The 18328-nt window shown below is 33.2% G+C and overlaps 1 protein-coding gene and 1 long non-coding RNA gene across 2 annotated transcripts; one reads left to right on the plus strand and one right to left on the minus strand.

The window, feature by feature from the left end:
* The first annotated feature begins 1010 nt into the window (after positions 1–1010).
* On the plus strand, positions 1011–15449 carry LOC105322898 (cullin-4A). The gene is made up of 21 exons (XM_066070387.1): positions 1011–1420; positions 2107–2324; positions 2662–2733; positions 3227–3300; positions 3520–3682; positions 4179–4268; positions 4676–4758; positions 5147–5214; positions 5782–5900; positions 6455–6659; positions 7303–7340; positions 7470–7536; positions 7752–7862; positions 8252–8337; positions 8592–8699; positions 8898–9011; positions 9354–9462; positions 10488–10561; positions 12629–12727; positions 13003–13155; positions 13677–15449. The coding sequence occupies exons 1-21, from the start codon at positions 1144–1146 to the stop codon at positions 13770–13772; spliced, it is 2424 nt and encodes an 807-aa protein (XP_065926459.1). The 5' UTR covers positions 1011–1143; the 3' UTR covers positions 13773–15449.
* On the minus strand, positions 14306–16377 carry LOC136271101 (uncharacterized). Its single transcript, XR_010708929.1, has 2 exons — positions 15062–16377; positions 14306–14990 (listed from the first exon to the last, which is right to left on the minus strand). It is a non-coding gene; the product is annotated as an uncharacterized lncRNA (long non-coding RNA).
* Between the last annotated feature and the right edge of the window lie 1951 nt (positions 16378–18328).

Below are 18328 nucleotides of genomic sequence, written 5' to 3' on the forward strand. Positions count from 1 at the left end.
TTTTTTTTTTACTTTATTAAATCATACATGTATTGCTCGTGCAAACTAAAGTTGTATAATTTTACTCAGATTAATTTATAAATCATCATCGGAAATCTACCACAAGTCTCGCATTCAATTATACGCGTATGCGAGACGGGTATTTGCTTTCTAACAATTATTTATTAAAAAAAAAAAAAAAAGGGATTTCTAATTAGAGCATATTTTCAGCACACACTAGAATGTAAATTGTGGTGTTATAGATTCATAGCGGATACAAAAGCAGCAATTTTACGACGTCTCAGCATCAATTTGTATGCAATATTACGCGTTCGAAATGTGTATAATATATTGACGTTACATGTGTATATTTCATTTATCAAATGTTTATTTTTTTAATCAACATGTAATATTTGACTTAAAAAAATATTAATCGCAGTATAAAAACAAGGCCAGAATCTAGTTATTCAGAAATCACAACAAAGACGCAGAAAAAAATAGAAACAGAAAATAAAAAAAAAAATGCGTTTAGAATGCCGCAACTTTGACGTCGTTTTCTGAGCATTGTGACGTCAAAAGATAAGGGCCCTTTTCTCATGACGGCAGTCATATAGTTGTTTCAAATCAGCGGTAAAAACAACGTACTCTTTCATTTAAGTTTGCACTTTTTATTTTATTATTTTATTCATTTTTATTTTCATCTGGCAGAAAATATTCTTTTCAATTGTTATAATTCATGATAAAATAGTTCACAAATAAATAGGTTTAATCGCTCTCAAGAACTGAATGAAGTTTAATAAAAAAAAAAATCTAAACATATATAACAGCATGACTGTAAAAGTCGCAAAAATTGTTGGTAAAGGAATACACTGCATGCCCTTGATATATAGAATTAATAAATAATAAAACATTTAGATCCATTTTGTATAAATATTTTCGATATCAAGATTGCTGTGAATAACATAAGATGTTATGCTAACTCAGGAAAAGTGATTTCGCTGTTCACGTTCCTAAATTAGAGTTATTCCCCTTGTCATAACAGAAGACGCACGAGAGCACTGCACCGCCATCTTGTGGATGTCAAAGACAAAACAGTGGAAGGATCACTCAAGAACTGGGTGTTTATTGCAAATATAGGCCATCAATTGGCCTGTAGAAGCATGAATGCCTCTCTCAAATACTAATAAACCAAATCTGCAGGACGAGCAGAAGTTGGACGGCGACGAAAACCGGAAGAAGCGTAAATTGAGCGAGGGCATATCACCCCCAAATCACAAAAGGGCTCGTGAAAATATTGACGAATCGCAGATGACTGACTCACAGAGAAGAGCCAATTTCTCTGCTATCTCAAGTCCAAGCAACGGACTCAATAAACATGTGTCGCCACTGGCTAATAATAAACCAGGAGCGACTAAGAAACTAGTGATCAAGAACTTCAGAGGTAAACATGTTTGATAATTTACAGTGTAAGTTTCAATCAGCTGATTACAGATTATCCATAGATAAATATTATAACTTTGTTAATTAGATTTAAAGTTCATTTGATGGTGTGCGGATTTCAGAAAACCTGAAAAATTTAACTTGATGACTATATTTAGAAAGGTTTAATACAAATACCAAGATTATAAGTGTCCCAAAAAGTGACTTGTCATAGAGGAAACCACTTAAAATGCTTGTAATTTGTTTCTTTAAAGTTTTACACAGTGAATGCCTTTTTATACAGTGACATAATCTGATATTATGTTGCTTTTAGCCGTATAATGTAATACAGATGTAGGATTTTGGTCTAGATGGTGGTATATTAGAGCATCTCTTTCAGATATAATGCTGGTGCCCACATCTGAATCTCTATGACCATGCAACTCAATTTTCCATCTTTTATGCATCGTAATTGCTTGTAAACATACTGTTCGATTTTCCACTTAAGATTGACAATTATTGGAATACTTGTTATTTTCAAAATGGTTTTACAACCAAACTGACGACTTGTCCTAGAAAAATATATTTAAAAGTACGTACATGCTGTGGTGAGGTGCATTGTCCATAAATTAATTCATAGTAATAAGAAATAAAGCTTCTAGTGACTACGTACATTGTAGATTAAATGAACCATAATATGCCTTTCAGAAAAACCCAGACTTCCAGAGAATTTCCAGCAGCAGACATGGGAGAAGTTGAAGGAGTCTGTGGAGGCCATACAGAGGAGTACGTCGATTCGCTGGAGTCTGGAGGAGCTGTATCAGGCCGTGGAGAACATGTGCTCCCACAAAATGTCCGCCCAGCTGTACGACCAGCTGAAGGAAGTCTGTGATAAACATGTACGCTGCAACGTGGAACAGTTCAAAACATATCCTTGGCTTGCTTATTGTATTTACTTTTAGAATATAGGCTTGTCATGTAAACTTCTATTGTTTTGCATGGTTGCTGAAAAGCCTAGTTTATTTATTTATTGAATGTTTATAATTTTAAGTGAGTTAAAAGATTTAGAATTTACTGTGATACGCTTAAATGCAAGGAGAGGAAGGTGGACCAGGTTAACTTTTAACAGTTTTTTGTACTTTATTTGCCTGTTCATTCTTACTGATTTCTTAGAGGATTTTTGCATGTTTATAAGGACATGTATGAATACTGATGAATACTGTTATATACTGTTAATACTGTAAATTTTCCTTAACCTTTTTCACTGAAAATGTTGGATTTGAGCAGTTCCTGAAGAATGTGGATGGTTGTTGGCAAGCTCATTGCCGTCAAATGGTAAGACATCTTGAGTTCAACTTTTTCCTGTGCCAGTGTGATTAGAATCATACTGGCTTTCTATTGACAAACTACAAATCAAGTTATGATTTTATGCACTTGACTGACCGATCTTTAAATCTTGTTTCTTAAAAAAAAAGTTTCTTGTTCTTTTATAAATTATCACTGGATCTTGTTCACTTAATGATCCAGGGTTGTCTCTAAGACCCGGGAGGCGGGGAATTCCGCCGCCTATAATGCCTTAATTACCCGGCTATTATTGCATTTCAAACACAATGTAGCTATAAGCAAGACCCCCAGACCCCCTGCTACTTTTTCCAGCTCCTCCTTCTACTTCAATTCTTAGAGACAACCCTGCCTTAATCAGCATCAATACCAGAGGTTCATTATTTTAGGGCACACATGTCAATAGGGGCATACATGTACTATGAAATTGGTATGTTTGGTTTATTTTGACCCTCGATATTAATATGTTGCTTTGCTTGTCTTTCAGATTATGATAAGGAGTATTTTCCTGTTCTTGGACAGAACCTATGTGTTACAGACCTCATCTGTTATGTCAATATGGTGAGTTATACATTTGTTCAGTATTCATATCAATATTCATTTGGCTCCACCCCTCACCTAAAATTATCTGATTGGTAAATGGAAGACTTGGCCTTTAAAGTCAATTTTTCAACATTTTCCAATAATAAAAATTTGTGAGTTTTATTTTGAGCAATATCTGTCCTGCAGACAGAAAATGCATCAAGCATAATATTCTATTTTAAACATATCATCTATCAGGGACATGGGTTTGGAATTGTTCCGGACACACGTCATGTTCCACCCACTGGTACAGAAGAGAACAGTGGACGGCATTCTACAGCTGATAAAAAGGGAGAGAACTGGGGAAGCTGTGGACCGACAGCTGATCAAGAGTCTGCTCAGGATGTTGTCTGACTTACAAGTGAGTGTACACTACCTGAGTACTGTATTTATGTTTATTTTTGACATTTTCACTTCATGATTTTCATGTACCAGTGACAATCTGGTTCACATAGACTTAATTTTTATGAATAAGTCCTTTTTAGTAAGAATTACACATACAAGGGACATAAGAAAATTGATTGCGGCAAGAAATGTTCATAATGATGAAAATATGATAAAACTCATGTTGCATTATGTAACAGGAAAATTCTATGTTATAAAGAAATTTGCCGTGTACTTTATCTTTTAATGGCCAACTTTGGAAATTTTGGAGAAATTCCAAAGTGACATCAAGTGATTTAAAATATGTGTTGGATACATTATTCCTACATTAAAATTTACCATTTTTGAAATACCACCAAACAACATATGGATTTTTTTTTCTGTTTACTACAATTGAAGGCTACTTTGACCAAATGGGCTATAAATGATGTTTGTCACACATTGCCTGTTAATAATGCTTCTTTTATTTACAGATGTATGTTGATGCCTTTGAGCACTCGTTCCTGGAAGCCACAGAAAGTCTGTATGCAGCCGAGGGCCAGCAACTGATGCAGGAGAGAGATGTATGTACACATTTAACTATACAGGATTCTGTTGTCTTTCAACTTGTGCACATTTACTACATGGCTTGGTTTACTGTTTACAACAACAACTACTACATTGAACAACAAATTTCATCAATTTGTGTTGGCATCGATTTGTGTTGGCATTGATTTTAGTGGATTTTGTAAAATACAAAGTTATGTGGATACTACAAATTGTTGACATCAATAGACATTTAATTTGATGAATCTGCTTAACAGTTAAATCCATGAAAATTGGTGCTCAACGACTAATGATGTTATTAAAGTACCTGTCCAATGTATGATTAATAATGATTGTGCATTAATGTTGAGGGCACTAAATGGATGTGAAAATTATTTTAAAATGATGAAAGATCTGATTGTAAAGTTATCTTTATCAATAACAGGTTCCAGAGTACTTGGCCTATGTGGACAAAAGACTCCATGAAGAAATGGAGAGATTGCTACATTACCTCGACATGTCTACCAAGTTAGTGTCCAAATTCTCATACTTATATGCTGTAACCTTTTACCAAATAATTTAGTAATGTAAACAGAATGTGATATGGATTAGATGGATTGTTTTATATATGTAAAATATATTAAAAAATATCTTAAACAAGTCCTAGACATGAAAGTAATGATCATGGCCTTTAACCATGTTTAAGTCAAAATTATTCATGAAAGCCAAGATTTTTTTTAATCTTTCAAAATGAACCAGCTTGTATTAAGAGTGAGGAAAAAGTCAAAATTTTCCTTAAAATCAATGAAATCAATATTATCAATGATATATTTTCATAAGCTGTTGCTTTCATCAGAATTGAAAAGTTCTAATCAACATGCATGAAGCTTTATTTATACCATTTCATTTAATGCAGAAAACCACTTGTCAGCTGTGTGGAGAAACAGCTGCTGGAGAAACATTTAACACAAATACTCCAAAAGGGTAAGTCAGAAATCTACGTAATGTTAGAACGTAAATAAATGCACTCCAAAGGCTAAGTATACAAAAAAAAGGAACAACATTCAGATAAAGAAGATTATTATATTCCCATTAATTCTCCTTTCTTGATGCTGTTAATTTTACAGATCCCATACTGGTTTATTGAATTTATATCACCCCTCTTTAAAATTGATAACAAACTACACAATTAATAACAGCTGCTTTTTAGTTTGATTAAAAAAGAGATTTGAAGAGGGTTTTAAAAATGGCTTTGTTTAACAGGTAAACATTGTATAATTGATTAAAAATAGTTTTATTAATATTTTTACTTCTTATGTAAAGGCATATTATAAATCTATCATCATAACAGTAACTTGATCCAAAGAGTCAGACTACGTCAAGCTCAAAGCGTCAAGTTTGATCTGATGATCCACACATGGAAACGAGAAGTGATTCAGCTCTTTGGATCAAGTCACTGTTATGATAATGTATATTTATGATACTAAATAATCCTACCTGCTATTATACTTTATAATCTCATTAGTATCCCCTGTTGTTTTTTTCTATCAGGTTTGGACCAGCTGTTGACAGAGAACAGAATCAAGGATTTGACCTTGATGTACCAGTTGTTTTCCAGAGTCAAAGATGGCCTCAAGGAAATGTGCACTGCTTTTGCCACTTATATCAAGGTGCCAGTTTTACTTGTAGCTAGATTGTTAGTCGTGACTTAGGAAGACAGAATGTTTCGACATTGACTCACTTGAAATCTTTTGTTTTAAATTTTGGATGTTTAACTTATCTTGTCAATGATTTTTAGTTTCTGCAGATTCCATATTTTATGCAAATTCTTAATTCTGTGATCCCATCATTATTGTATCAAAGCACATAAACATAAAATTGCGAGTGCTGAACTTGAATAATAAGTCTTTATAGTATTATTGTAAGAAGAAATATAGGGTTGATTTAAGAATCTGTGAGAAGAGTTCCTACTCGGATATTAATTCCTTGCATTTACATGTAATTAAGAATCTACAGTTAAAGTGAGTTACATTTAATCATACAAATCGTAATTATTCAACATATCTCTGAGTCAATAGATTTTTTTTGTCTCCAATGCACTAGTATCCAATCTCCATTGCTTTATGATACAACAAATGAATTCAGATTTCAAATTAAAAATACCCAAAAGTCAGTATTACATAAATAAGTATGATATGAGGTTTTTTTTCTCTTCTGTCCTCAGGTAACAGGTAAAACCATTGTGATGAACCCGGACAATGATGCCGAGAAGGACAAGGACATGGTCCAGAACTTGCTGGATTTCAAGGACAAGATGGACAACGTTATAGATGTGTGTTTGTCTAAGAACGAGAAGTTTGTCAACGCCCTGAAAGAGAGCTTTGAAACCTTTATCAATCAACGGCAGAATAAACCGGCGGAATTAATCGGTAACGGATATACTGTAAACATATTATATTTAGCGTGCAAAATATTTGCCAAAAATTGATGTCTCCTCGGTGTTCGTTCAGTCTATACAACGATAATGAAGACAAAAGTATAATTTTTGATATTGACAAATGTAAGTGTGGATTTGAAGTTAACAATTTTCTAAATGTATCTATCATTATGCATATGCTCATGGCATTTTGCAATATTCTCGATTAAGCGGAAGCTGCTTACTGCAGAAAACGCTAAATAGATTACACAGCCAAATATAAAATGGTTACAGAGTAATACCAACATGTTGTCATGTGTGTAAATTGTTATTGTGGAACTGAAAAAGAATGGATGCAATAATATTCATGAACAAAGATGTTGGATATTGACTTACTTTTTTAGTGAAAAAAGATTGGTAAAGAAAATTAGCAAATTTGAAAAATGAAAGGTACTTGGTACTTGTTATGTGTGAATTCTATAAGGTACTCCATGCTTTGGAAGGAATACCGGTAATTGCTTAAATTAAGACAAGATTGTTTGAAAGCCATTTCTTGTTTTAAGTACGCTCAATTGTTTCCATTTTCGTGTAGAAAATTGGCGAACATCAATGACCTGTACAATCTACTACATTGTTCTTTAAATTTATTTTTTCAGCCAAGTATGTAGATACCAAACTGAAGGCTGGAAATAAGGTATGTGTTATATGGTGTTTTTTACATTATAAATATATGGTGTGAATGCATTTTAACAAGTTGTGAAGTTTGCATTTGGACAAGGAAGATGATTGTAATTCTGATAAACTGTACATGTACTTATTGCAGGAAGCCACTGAAGAGGAATTAGAGCGACTGATGGATAAAATCATGGTGCTATTTAGGTTTATACACGGTAATATTTGTGTGCTATTTCTCTCAGAAATGGTCAAAATTAGGATTCAGTAAATTAGGATTCAATACATGTATTCATACATGTAAGTCAGTAGAAATTACAGCATAATTGATTAAATTTTAATTTCCATGATTTAAAAAACTTCATCAAAGTGTATGTTTCCTAAAATATCTTTCAACTTTGATCTGATTTGAGTTTTTCCTCTTGCTATGCAGGCAAAGATGTGTTTGAGGCATTCTACAAAAAGGATCTGGCCAAGCGCCTCTTGGTAGGAAAGAGTGCTTCTGTGGATGCTGAGAAATCAATGTTATCCAAACTCAAGCAAGGTAGAGTCTTATCATCATCATTTCTTTTTGGCTGTTTATTAAGGGGATAGCATTTTGTCTCAAGGCCAATTTTGAGCCCAGGCTACAAAATTACTTATCTTTGTTAATAGATAAATAAATTCAGGCTGTCAGACTGCCTATTCTGCCTATTTGCAAATGATCTTGGTGAAATTTACTTGAAACCCAGTAAACCTCACTTCAGTGTAATATATGTACAAGGATATTGAATTATTAATTGATATAACATTGATTTACAATACATGTTTGTATTGTATTCAAAGTACATGTTAATAAACAACACATGATTATATACTTGCCTTTTTTTTTTATATCGGACAATGAATGTCATACAAGAAAAATGATTCACACTGTTCTGCTTTTATCAACAGAATGTGGAGCAGCTTTTACCAGCAAGCTAGAGGGAATGTTCAAGGACATGGAATGTTCCAAAGATTTCAATTTGTCTTTCAAACAGGTAAAACATTTTTATCATATATTTATTCACACCATCTCTTTAGAATTAGGTCTCTAGAATTTAAAAAAAGAAGTGGCAATATTTTATGTAGCTTTAAACAATAATGTAACTCTTTAAATTGGAAGTTGGGTAAATATGAAATTAGATTTCTATGTGAAATAAAATTTCCTTTTGTCAGTTTGGTGCATGTACACGTAAGTGTTTCTCTTTATACAAAAATGGGCTATGAACTTATCTTTTATAAATGTTTGCAGCACATGCAGCATGTGGACAGTCCCGGAGGCATTGAGATGACAGTCAATATTCTCACCATGGGTTACTGGCCTACTTACACCCCCATGGAGGTCCATCTGCCTGCATCTGTAAGTCTGTATGCCAGTAGTCTACTGATTTCACAATAAACCATAGTACAGTAGTAAAAACAGTTATATCAAAGACTGTTGGTAACATTATAATTGTAATAATATACCTCAAATAATCGTTATTTCCAACACAGATATGATTTTTTTTTTTTTTTTGTATAAATGTGTCATATTTTGTGTTTTATTTCTGTTATGCAGATGGTGAAGCTACAGGAAATATTCAAGACCTTCTTCTATAGTAAACACAGTGGAAAGAAGTTGCAATGGCAGTCCACCCTGGGGCACTGTGTCTTGAAAGCAAAGTTTGCCGGGGTAAATGTCAAAACATTTTCTGCATGTAGTTTCCTATATGTCAAAACAAGTTAGAGATGCCGTTAAAATGTTGACTTATGGCATTTATGTATGTCCTGATATTGTTACATTGATAACAGAACCACAGTCCTTTCTAAAAATTTCCTGATATTTGAGAAATCAAATGAAAACTTAATAATTTTCAATCCTTAAAAATTTCAGATTACTTGCTTCTATCTAAAACTTGTATTTTACCTGAAGATTACCTGCATCTGTACAATAAAAGCACTTTGTATTTACTGCTTACTTTTAATACACAGTCTTGATTCATATCTAAGTCTCCTGTTTGATTTGTGTGTACAGGGAGAGAAGAAGGAGCTACAGGTTTCTCTGTTCCAAACCCTCTGTCTTCTGCTGTTCAATGATGGAGATGAGTTTTCTTTCGAGGAAATTAAAACAGCCACTGCTATTGGTTAGTTTATATTTTTGGTTTACTGTGGAATCATAAATGTTTGTGGGGGACCAATGTTTGTGCCTTTCGTGGGTAACCCTTACCCACAAATTTACATCCCCAGAAATGTATATGCAAGCATATGTTTAATATTTATTTACAAAATAAAACTTGCTACCAACGAAATTATGTCCCCATGAACCATGAAAATTTTAGCTACCCACGAACATTGAACCCCACAAATAAAAATAATTCCACACTATTCATTATTATTATACTTTCATGTTTAATACTGAAATCTGATTGGTTAAGCTGCAGTTGATAATCTGTTCTATTACCTTCAGCGTTAGCAACCCACTTAGTAACTGTTAACACAACGAATTGTTACATGCGCGTAAATTATGCGCGTAACGTTTGCCGTAGAATTCAGGTCATTTGACTCATTTCTATATAAAAGCAGTAAAAAATTCTCTAAAATTAAGACATTCAGTATAAAAAAATAAATAGTGCCTTTTCAGGAGGATAACAGTTGAAATTGACACCCCTCGAAAACCATTGTCAACCTCCGCTTCGCGTCGGTTGACAATGGTTTCCTCGGGGTGTCAATTTCAACTGTTACCCTCCCAAACAGGCACTATTTATATAGTGTGAATTTGAATACATGAACGTTATTTCTTTGGTGTAGATTTTGCAGTTGTCCCATATCAATGTATTCTTGTTGGGTTTTATCATATGGGAATTCATTAGTTATTGATATTTAGGTAACATACCTCTGTTTAACTGAAGAATATTTGATGTTATGATAAACTTAGCAAAGCCTATGTCATTGTAAAATTTATGAATATATACATGTATTTTCTGCAGACAACCATGTCTGTCTTAAATACTGTGATTCTAAAAGACAATTCTAAATAATAATTTTTAAAAAATATTTATTGAGACAATTTTGAAAGTTCTTGTTAATAAGTGCTGCATTATAAATATTATATTTACTGCATTTAGTGGTATGAATAGTCTTCTAATATCTTTTTATATTTTGTCAATAGAGGAAGGTGAACTGAAGAGAACCTTACAGTCCCTTGCCTGTGGCAAAGCCAGGGTCCTTCTGAAAAATCCAAAGGTAAAAATTACATTATGAATATATGGTTTGAACATTTTTATTGTACATAATTAGGGCCCCGCAAGGATTTGCGGGTGCCCTATAGTAATCACTCTGTCCGTCCGTCCTTCTGTCCGTCCGTCTGTCACTCTTCCGTCCACAAATTTCCTGTTTTTTTCTAATAACTTTTTCTATGGTTGCCCAATCAAGTTCAAATTTGGTATGGTAGTTCAGTCGGCAGAAATACATATTTTGATGCTAAGTTTGGTTATCTATGTCTTCTGGTTTGGAGCTGGGGTCGTGGGGTAGATTCCTAACTATGCATAAGAATGAATGGGCAAAGAGAGATAACTGCTGAGAATGAATGGGCAAAGAGAGATAACTGCTGAGAATGTTACCATTGTATACATGGAAGGCTGTACAATATTTGTCCTTTGGGATTAATTAACCTTCCACAGGAAGAAAATCCTAAGCTTTATCTGTCACATTGAGATTAATTATTGCACTGCCTGTGTCTGCAAATGAACTTTGTTTTGAAGTTAAGGTCAATTTTGAATGATGTGTAGTATTGTGTACATTCTTTGAAATATGGATTTAAAATATTTTATTTTGGTTAAAATACCGTACACAATGATTCATGATAATTTTATTGAATTCTAAAATCAAGATATATATTAAGATATCCTTTTTCACTATTTTATTTCTTAATTATTTATTTTATTTTTTTCTGCCTTAATGCTGTTAATTTTAACAGGTAATCAGATAATAACCCCATTCTGTCATTTCTGAAAAAAAATTCTAATTGTAAATTTAGAAGAAAAGGATGAGAGAGCAGAACAATTAATCCCCTGGGATTAATTATCTTGCCTGCTGCAGAAAATTTAGAGGCTTAATTATCTCTATCTGTCATATCGAGATTAATCATGAACACCTTTGTCTGCACTGATGTTTGCTTTGAAGCAATTTAAACTCTCATTCCATGAGCTGCACCCTAATATTTTTACCCCTCAGTTTAAAGGATGGTATTTGATAAAGAATATATTTCATTCTAGTCCAAATACTTATATTCTGTAAAAAAAAAAAAAAATATGAGATACAATAAATTAAAAAAAAAATTAGATATCAGTTTTTTTCTTCTTTTTTTTTTCTTTTTTAATGGTTGTTTTGGTGGTGTTGTTTATAGTTGCTATGTTTATATTAAAGGAAACTGAAGAATAGTACATGAAAATGTTCCTTCTGTAAGCCCTGATTAAATTCAATAAATGGATGAGAGCAGGATAATTAATCCCCTGAGATTATTGCCTGTTTCAGAAAATCTAAGGTCTGTCTTTATCTGTTATATGTATTACTGTACACATGTGTCTGCAAGTGATGTTTGTTTGAAGTTGAGGCAAAGCTTAGGTATCATTGCATTGGTATCAATTCTTTGTTTTTTTAAAAATTTTATTTCATCCCATGTTAACCCCCCTATCCCGTGGATATGACTCATTGGATATTATTTTGATATCCCACAGTTGTGACTTTACAATGGGATTTGCGTAGGCACAATGAAGTAAAATAATGTGGAGTTTTATAAACAGTGTAAACATTGATTGTGGTGTATAAAACATTGGATAAATAGAATCTCATATGATTTGTAGTATAATATGATTTTTTTATCCAACTTGTGTGTTTTATCCCCTCACTAAGGCTCAAGAAAAAAACACTTTAATTGTTGGATGAAAATCATATCCATCTACAAATCATGAGATCCTATATATTCCAGTTCTTTACATCTTCTGCCAGGCATTTATTTTTCATCATTGTTAATATAAAGAGGATGGAATTCAAAGGTTTTTTTTTCACTTTTCTATATTAATTGTCATAGCGGGGCCCTTCCTGACTGGTCAGTTTTCTAGTTAAAATTGGGATTGGGCACAAGTTCCAAAACATAGACTGTCCTCTCCCAGTAGCAAGCAAATATAAATTTTCAAATGGAACAAAATTATCACTGAATGCAATCATTTTCTGGGGTATTTTTTTGTAATTGAATATCTACATATCTATATAAACTTCAAGTGTAAGAGGATGGCACTTCTGTGTTTTCAGGGCAAGGATGTTGAGAATGGAGACAAATTCTTGTTCAACGGTGGATTTAAACACAAACTCTGTCGTATCAAGATCAACCAAATTCAGATGAAAGAAACAGTATGTATTAGATGATCACTTGATTGTATTTGACATAAATAGTTCAAAGCACAAGTTGAACAAAAGGGAGGTTGCATGTTTAATCACAGAGACAGTTACTCCATTAAAAGGAACTGTGTTAACTCTGATTTCTATGTTCCCATGATATTGCTTTTAAACAAATTCAATGAGTTGTCTAAGGAAATGATCTTCATTAGTGATAAGGAATGATTTGACATTTACATGGTGACCCATGTACAGTGTATATGGTATAATTTGATGGATGACCTTTGTAGCCGGAGGAGAACACGACAACCACAGAGCGAGTGTTCCAGGACCGACAGTATCAAGTGGACGCTGCCATTGTCAGAATAATGAAGACCAGGAAAACACTAACCCACAACCTCCTGATCTCAGAACTGTATAACCAGCTCAAATTCCCTGTCAAAGTGAGTGTCAAGATCAAAATTCCCTGTCAAAGTAAATGGTAACCCATCAAAGTAAAAGTTAACAAAGTAAGTGTCAGTGTTTAAATTCCTCATCAAAGTAAGTGCCAGTCAAAGACAGTGCCATTGTTTAAACTCCTTGTAAAAGTAAGTACAGTCAAACTTCGTCATCTTGAACTAGATGGGGCTGTTTAAAAATTTCAAGATAGCCAAGTATTCGAAATATCAAGGGTAAAATACATATAAAATAAGTGGTTGGGACTGAAAATCACTTCGACATATCCATTGTATTTGAGATATCCCAAGTTCAACTGAGCAGCCAATTGAATGCCTTGTCAACTTAGTCAAAGCAAGTCTTACAGTTTTCTAATTTTCTTTTTAGATGACTATATTTAACTAGTACATGTACATGCATCAAGTAACTTGAATGCAAAATGTTTTACATGTATCAATTAGTCCATATTTTATCTGATCTTTTGTTTCTCTTGATGCCCCCTTATGACATTTAATTTATTGCATTTCAGCCTGCAGACTTGAAGAAAAGAATAGAAAGTTTGATTGATAGAGACTATATGGAAAGAGACAAAGAAAATCAAAATCAGTATCACTATGTGGCTTGACATCTTAGTCCCTAAAACTCTTGACAGTGCTTTTTAGACATTGTGTCCTTCATTGCAGGGAAGTTTGATGGAAACTATTACAGTGTATTTAGATCTGTGTTGCAAACTTCATAAGTTCAGGAAAAAACTGATTTACAGAATGAAGTAGTTGCATCAGTTTTCCCTCCATTGATTAATTAACAAAAATCATATATTGATGTATATACAAGCTCTAGAATATTCAATGGATACATGTATTTTCAATAGCTTAATGATTGTGGGAGTTAATTGTTATAGTATTATCTAAACAGCCGAGTTGCATCGAGAAGTTCTTTTGTCTTGATATCAAAATTAAGTACAGTACAATATTGTGTGTACTTTTACATCATGAGCTTTCATTGATTTGACAGTCAATAAGAGTAAAAAATTTGATCTTTTTGCCTGTCAACACAATGTTTAATATGGGAGGTGTATTTCTGCATTTTGAAGAATTATTAATAAAATGATTGCAAGACAGTGAAGGTTGTGACAAAAACTCAGATGATAAAACTCAGAGATTTTACTTTCCTTGCAACTCGGTTTTCTGCGTCATTGTTAACACCTCTTATCCATGCTGTGAAGCAGATTCTGAAAGTATAGATTTGTAACTTGAGTTTTATTTTGCCATGGAGGTCTCAAGAAATGTGCATTAGCACACACGATGCCAATTTTTATGCAGCAGAGTAAACAAAAAAAACCATGTATGACATGAATGAAAAAATATCATTATCATACATGTGATTTACATGTATTCCGCTCTAGTTTTCCCCCATTCTGAATATTTTTAATTGTGAAAACCAACTGGTTCAGGCTTACAAGAGTAACTTAGAACTTTTAAAATGATCACTTGAATTACTTGCTGTTTGATATTGTTTAGAGCAGTCACTGAATTAAATGGACTGTTTTCAGTTTCTGTTACATGAAAATAGTTTTTAAAGAATTGTGTACATGTATATATTTTACACCCATAAGGTCTCAAAACCATTTTTGTATTTGAACTACTAAGATACAAATTTTTTTTCCACATATAGCGGGTAGTTTATTGAAAGAGACCTAAAAAATTGTACAATGTACTCTGGTTTGATGATGACACACTTGGCGGCTGTATTCAGTTTCCATGTTAATTACAACTGTTGTTGATTTGGGTCCTCCTTTCTGATGACACAGATCTGATGGTTAGTACATGTAATATTATACAACCTCTGTGTCCATTGGTCAAGAGGATGTAATATTATACCACCATTGGTCAAGAGGATGTAATATTATACAACCTCTGTGTCCATTGGTCAAGAGGATGTAATATTATACCACCATTGGTCAAGAGGATGTAATATTATACAACCTCTGTGTCCATTGGTCAAGAGGATGTAATATTATATAACCTCTGTGTCCATTGGTCAAGAGGACAGTGCTGAATGACAAATAGTGCGTGTGAGAGAAGAAGGGTGTATATGTCTGGTCCAAGTGTGAGAGAAGAAATTTATTTTGTGCATTGTGCGAGGGTGAATGGGGATGTTTGGAATATTATAGACTTTTAACAACATATTGATATTTTTCTGTGCTTTAGCAGATCCTCATGAATTTTTTTTTCATCAGAAACTATGTGTTAAATTCAGATTAAAGAAAATTCAGTTTTATGAAATAAACATTGAAAAATCGGGTGAGTGTTCCTTTGGTCATTATTGTATGTTGTACAATTATAAAGTAACCGTGCATGCTTGTAGGTCTTTGTTATTTGTTTGTTTCATCAAAGTACATGTAATACAAAAATTGGAAGATAGTTCTCCAATTTTAGAAAGGTCCATACGAAAAAAATTATATGCTAATGTGCAAATTAAATGTTCCAAGTATTAAAACAAAAATTTGAGTTTAACTTTGTGGATATAAAATAGAGCTACTGTAAGTTGCGAGTCATTTATTAACTATACTCTGCACACAGAAATGGCAAAAACCCAATGCCTCCAAATAAACTAGCTTTAATTAATTTTAATAAGCGTTTTTTTTTTCTTGGTGCTTATTTAAGTAAGTTCGGACAAAGTTCTTTGTGCAAGTACAAAATTGTTTATATCTTATGATATCTTGCTCTAATTTACGAGTCAAAACTTCGTGTTGTGTAGCTAGTACAAAATACTGGTAAATAGCTAATATCAATAAAATGGTGATTAATCCTTAAGTCTTTATTGTTAAATTAACAGCACATGCAACACATTTTGACATGCAAAGAAAACAAATTTTCTTGAAAACATATATTATAGCTAGATTAAAGTCAAATATTTTGCTCATTTATATGAGAATATTTACAATAATGCAAACATACTGATGTACAATTAGTTTAAATTATTGTTTTCTCTGGAGGAATTATAATAAACTTCAGATTATTTATTATATTTTATTAGAACATTAATTACGGTCGTACATCCATGTATACACTCATGAAGAAGTATACTATGAGCATATACGTATCAGACCTTTTATCAGTAATTCACAAATTACACATGTATATATACATTTTTATGACCTTGTGGAAGCTTGCATAACTAATTAAACTTCATTTTCCCATGATATTCTTTTTGCTCATTCTACACAAAAACAAGAGGCCCATGGGCCACATCGCTCACCTGAGGAACAATAGGTATGATAAAATCAGCTTAATGGAGTCATAATACAAACTATCTGGACAATGTACAATAATACATGTAGATCCTGTATAAATAAAATCCTTTTTTCCCTTGGATATTCTTATGTTTATAATCATTAGTCCCTTTTCTAACAGGATGATTTTATAGTCATATCATATGTTGAGTATTGCAGATCTCAAAAAGATCCTTAACAATATAATTTATATATGGGATATAAACATACATCAAACTCAACCTTCTCGGGAGGCCAAAGAATTGTCCTGGGGCCAAAGTCTTAACAATTATGAAGAATCATCTGGATTAGTTTCTGAGAAGATTTTTTAAAGATTTACCCTATATATTCCTTTGTTAAACTTTGACCCCCCATTGTGGCCCCACCCTACCCCTGGGGATCATGATTTTCACAACTTTGAATCTACACTACCTGAGGATGCTTTCACACAAGTGTCAGCTTTCCTGGCTGATTAGTTTCTGAGAAGAAGATTTTTTAAGATTTACTCTGTGTATTCCTATGTAAAACATCGACCTCCCATTGTGGCCCCACCCTACCTCCGGGGGTCATGATTTTCACAAATTTGAATCTACACTACCTGAGGATGCTTCCACACAAGTTTCAGCTTTCCTTGCTAATTAGTTTCTGAGAAGAAGATTTTTAAAGATTTACTCTATATAATCATATGTTAAACTTCGACCCCCCCCCCCCCCCCCCATTGTGGCCCCATTCTACCCCAATGGGTTATTATTTTAACAACTTTGAATCTACACTGCCTGAGGATGCTTCCGAACAAGTTTCAGCATTGCCGGTGATTAGTTTCTGAGAAGAAGATTTTTAAAGATTTACTCTATATATTCCTATGTTAAACTTCGACCCCCATTGTGGCCCCACCCTACCCCCGGGGGTCATGATTTTTACAACTTTAAATTTACACTACCTGAGAATGCATCCATACAAGTGTCAGCTTTCCTGTCTGATTAGTTTCTGAGAAGCAGATTTTTAAAGATTTCCTCTATATATTCCTATGTAAAACTTCGACCCACCATTGTGGCCCCACCGTACCCCAGGGGTAATGATTTTCACAACTTTGAATCTACACTACCTGAGGATCCTTCCACACAAGTGTCAGCTTTCCTTGCCGATTAGTTTCTGAGAAGAAGATTTTTTAAGATTTACTTTGTATATTCATGTTAAACTTCGACCCCCATTGTGGCCCCACCCTACCCCCGGGGGTCATAATATTCACAACTTTGAATCTAGACTACCTGAGGATGCTTCCACACAAGTGTCAGCTTTCCTTGCCGATTAGTTTCTGAGAAGAAGATTTTTAAAGATTTACTCTATATATTCCTATGTAAAACTTCGATCCTTCATTGTGGCCCCACCCTACCTCCGGGGGTCATGAATTTCACAAATTTATATCTACATTACCTGATGATGCTTTCACACAAGTTTCAGCTTTCCTGGCTGATTAGTTTCTGAGAAGAAGATTTTTAAAGATTTACTCTATATATTCCTATGTTAAACTTCGACCCACCATTGTGGCCCACCCTCAGGTGAGCTAAAAAGGTGTTAAGTTTACAATACAATAAGTTGTTAAAGTTGGTTTCTGGAAGAACAGACTTTGAAAATTTTCTTAATAAATATTGACATTTATTTTTACTTTTTTAATCTTTAGTTTTTAAGATCTGTGTACAAACATAGAATTGTGAGCAAATCTATGTATCTTGCTTATAATTCGAAGTTTAACACTCAAATATGGGTAGTAAATAGAAATTGTAAACAATTAAACACAAGAAACATGCACTACATGTATAACAAATAAAGAACACAATTTATTTTTTCGAAATGAATCATATATATACATGTATATACCTACATATTTCCGTCAGCGATATCAAACT

Source organism: Magallana gigas, chromosome 8, assembly GCF_963853765.1.
Source record: "Magallana gigas chromosome 8, xbMagGiga1.1, whole genome shotgun sequence".
Taxonomy (NCBI): Eukaryota; Metazoa; Mollusca; class Bivalvia; order Ostreida; family Ostreidae; genus Magallana; species Magallana gigas.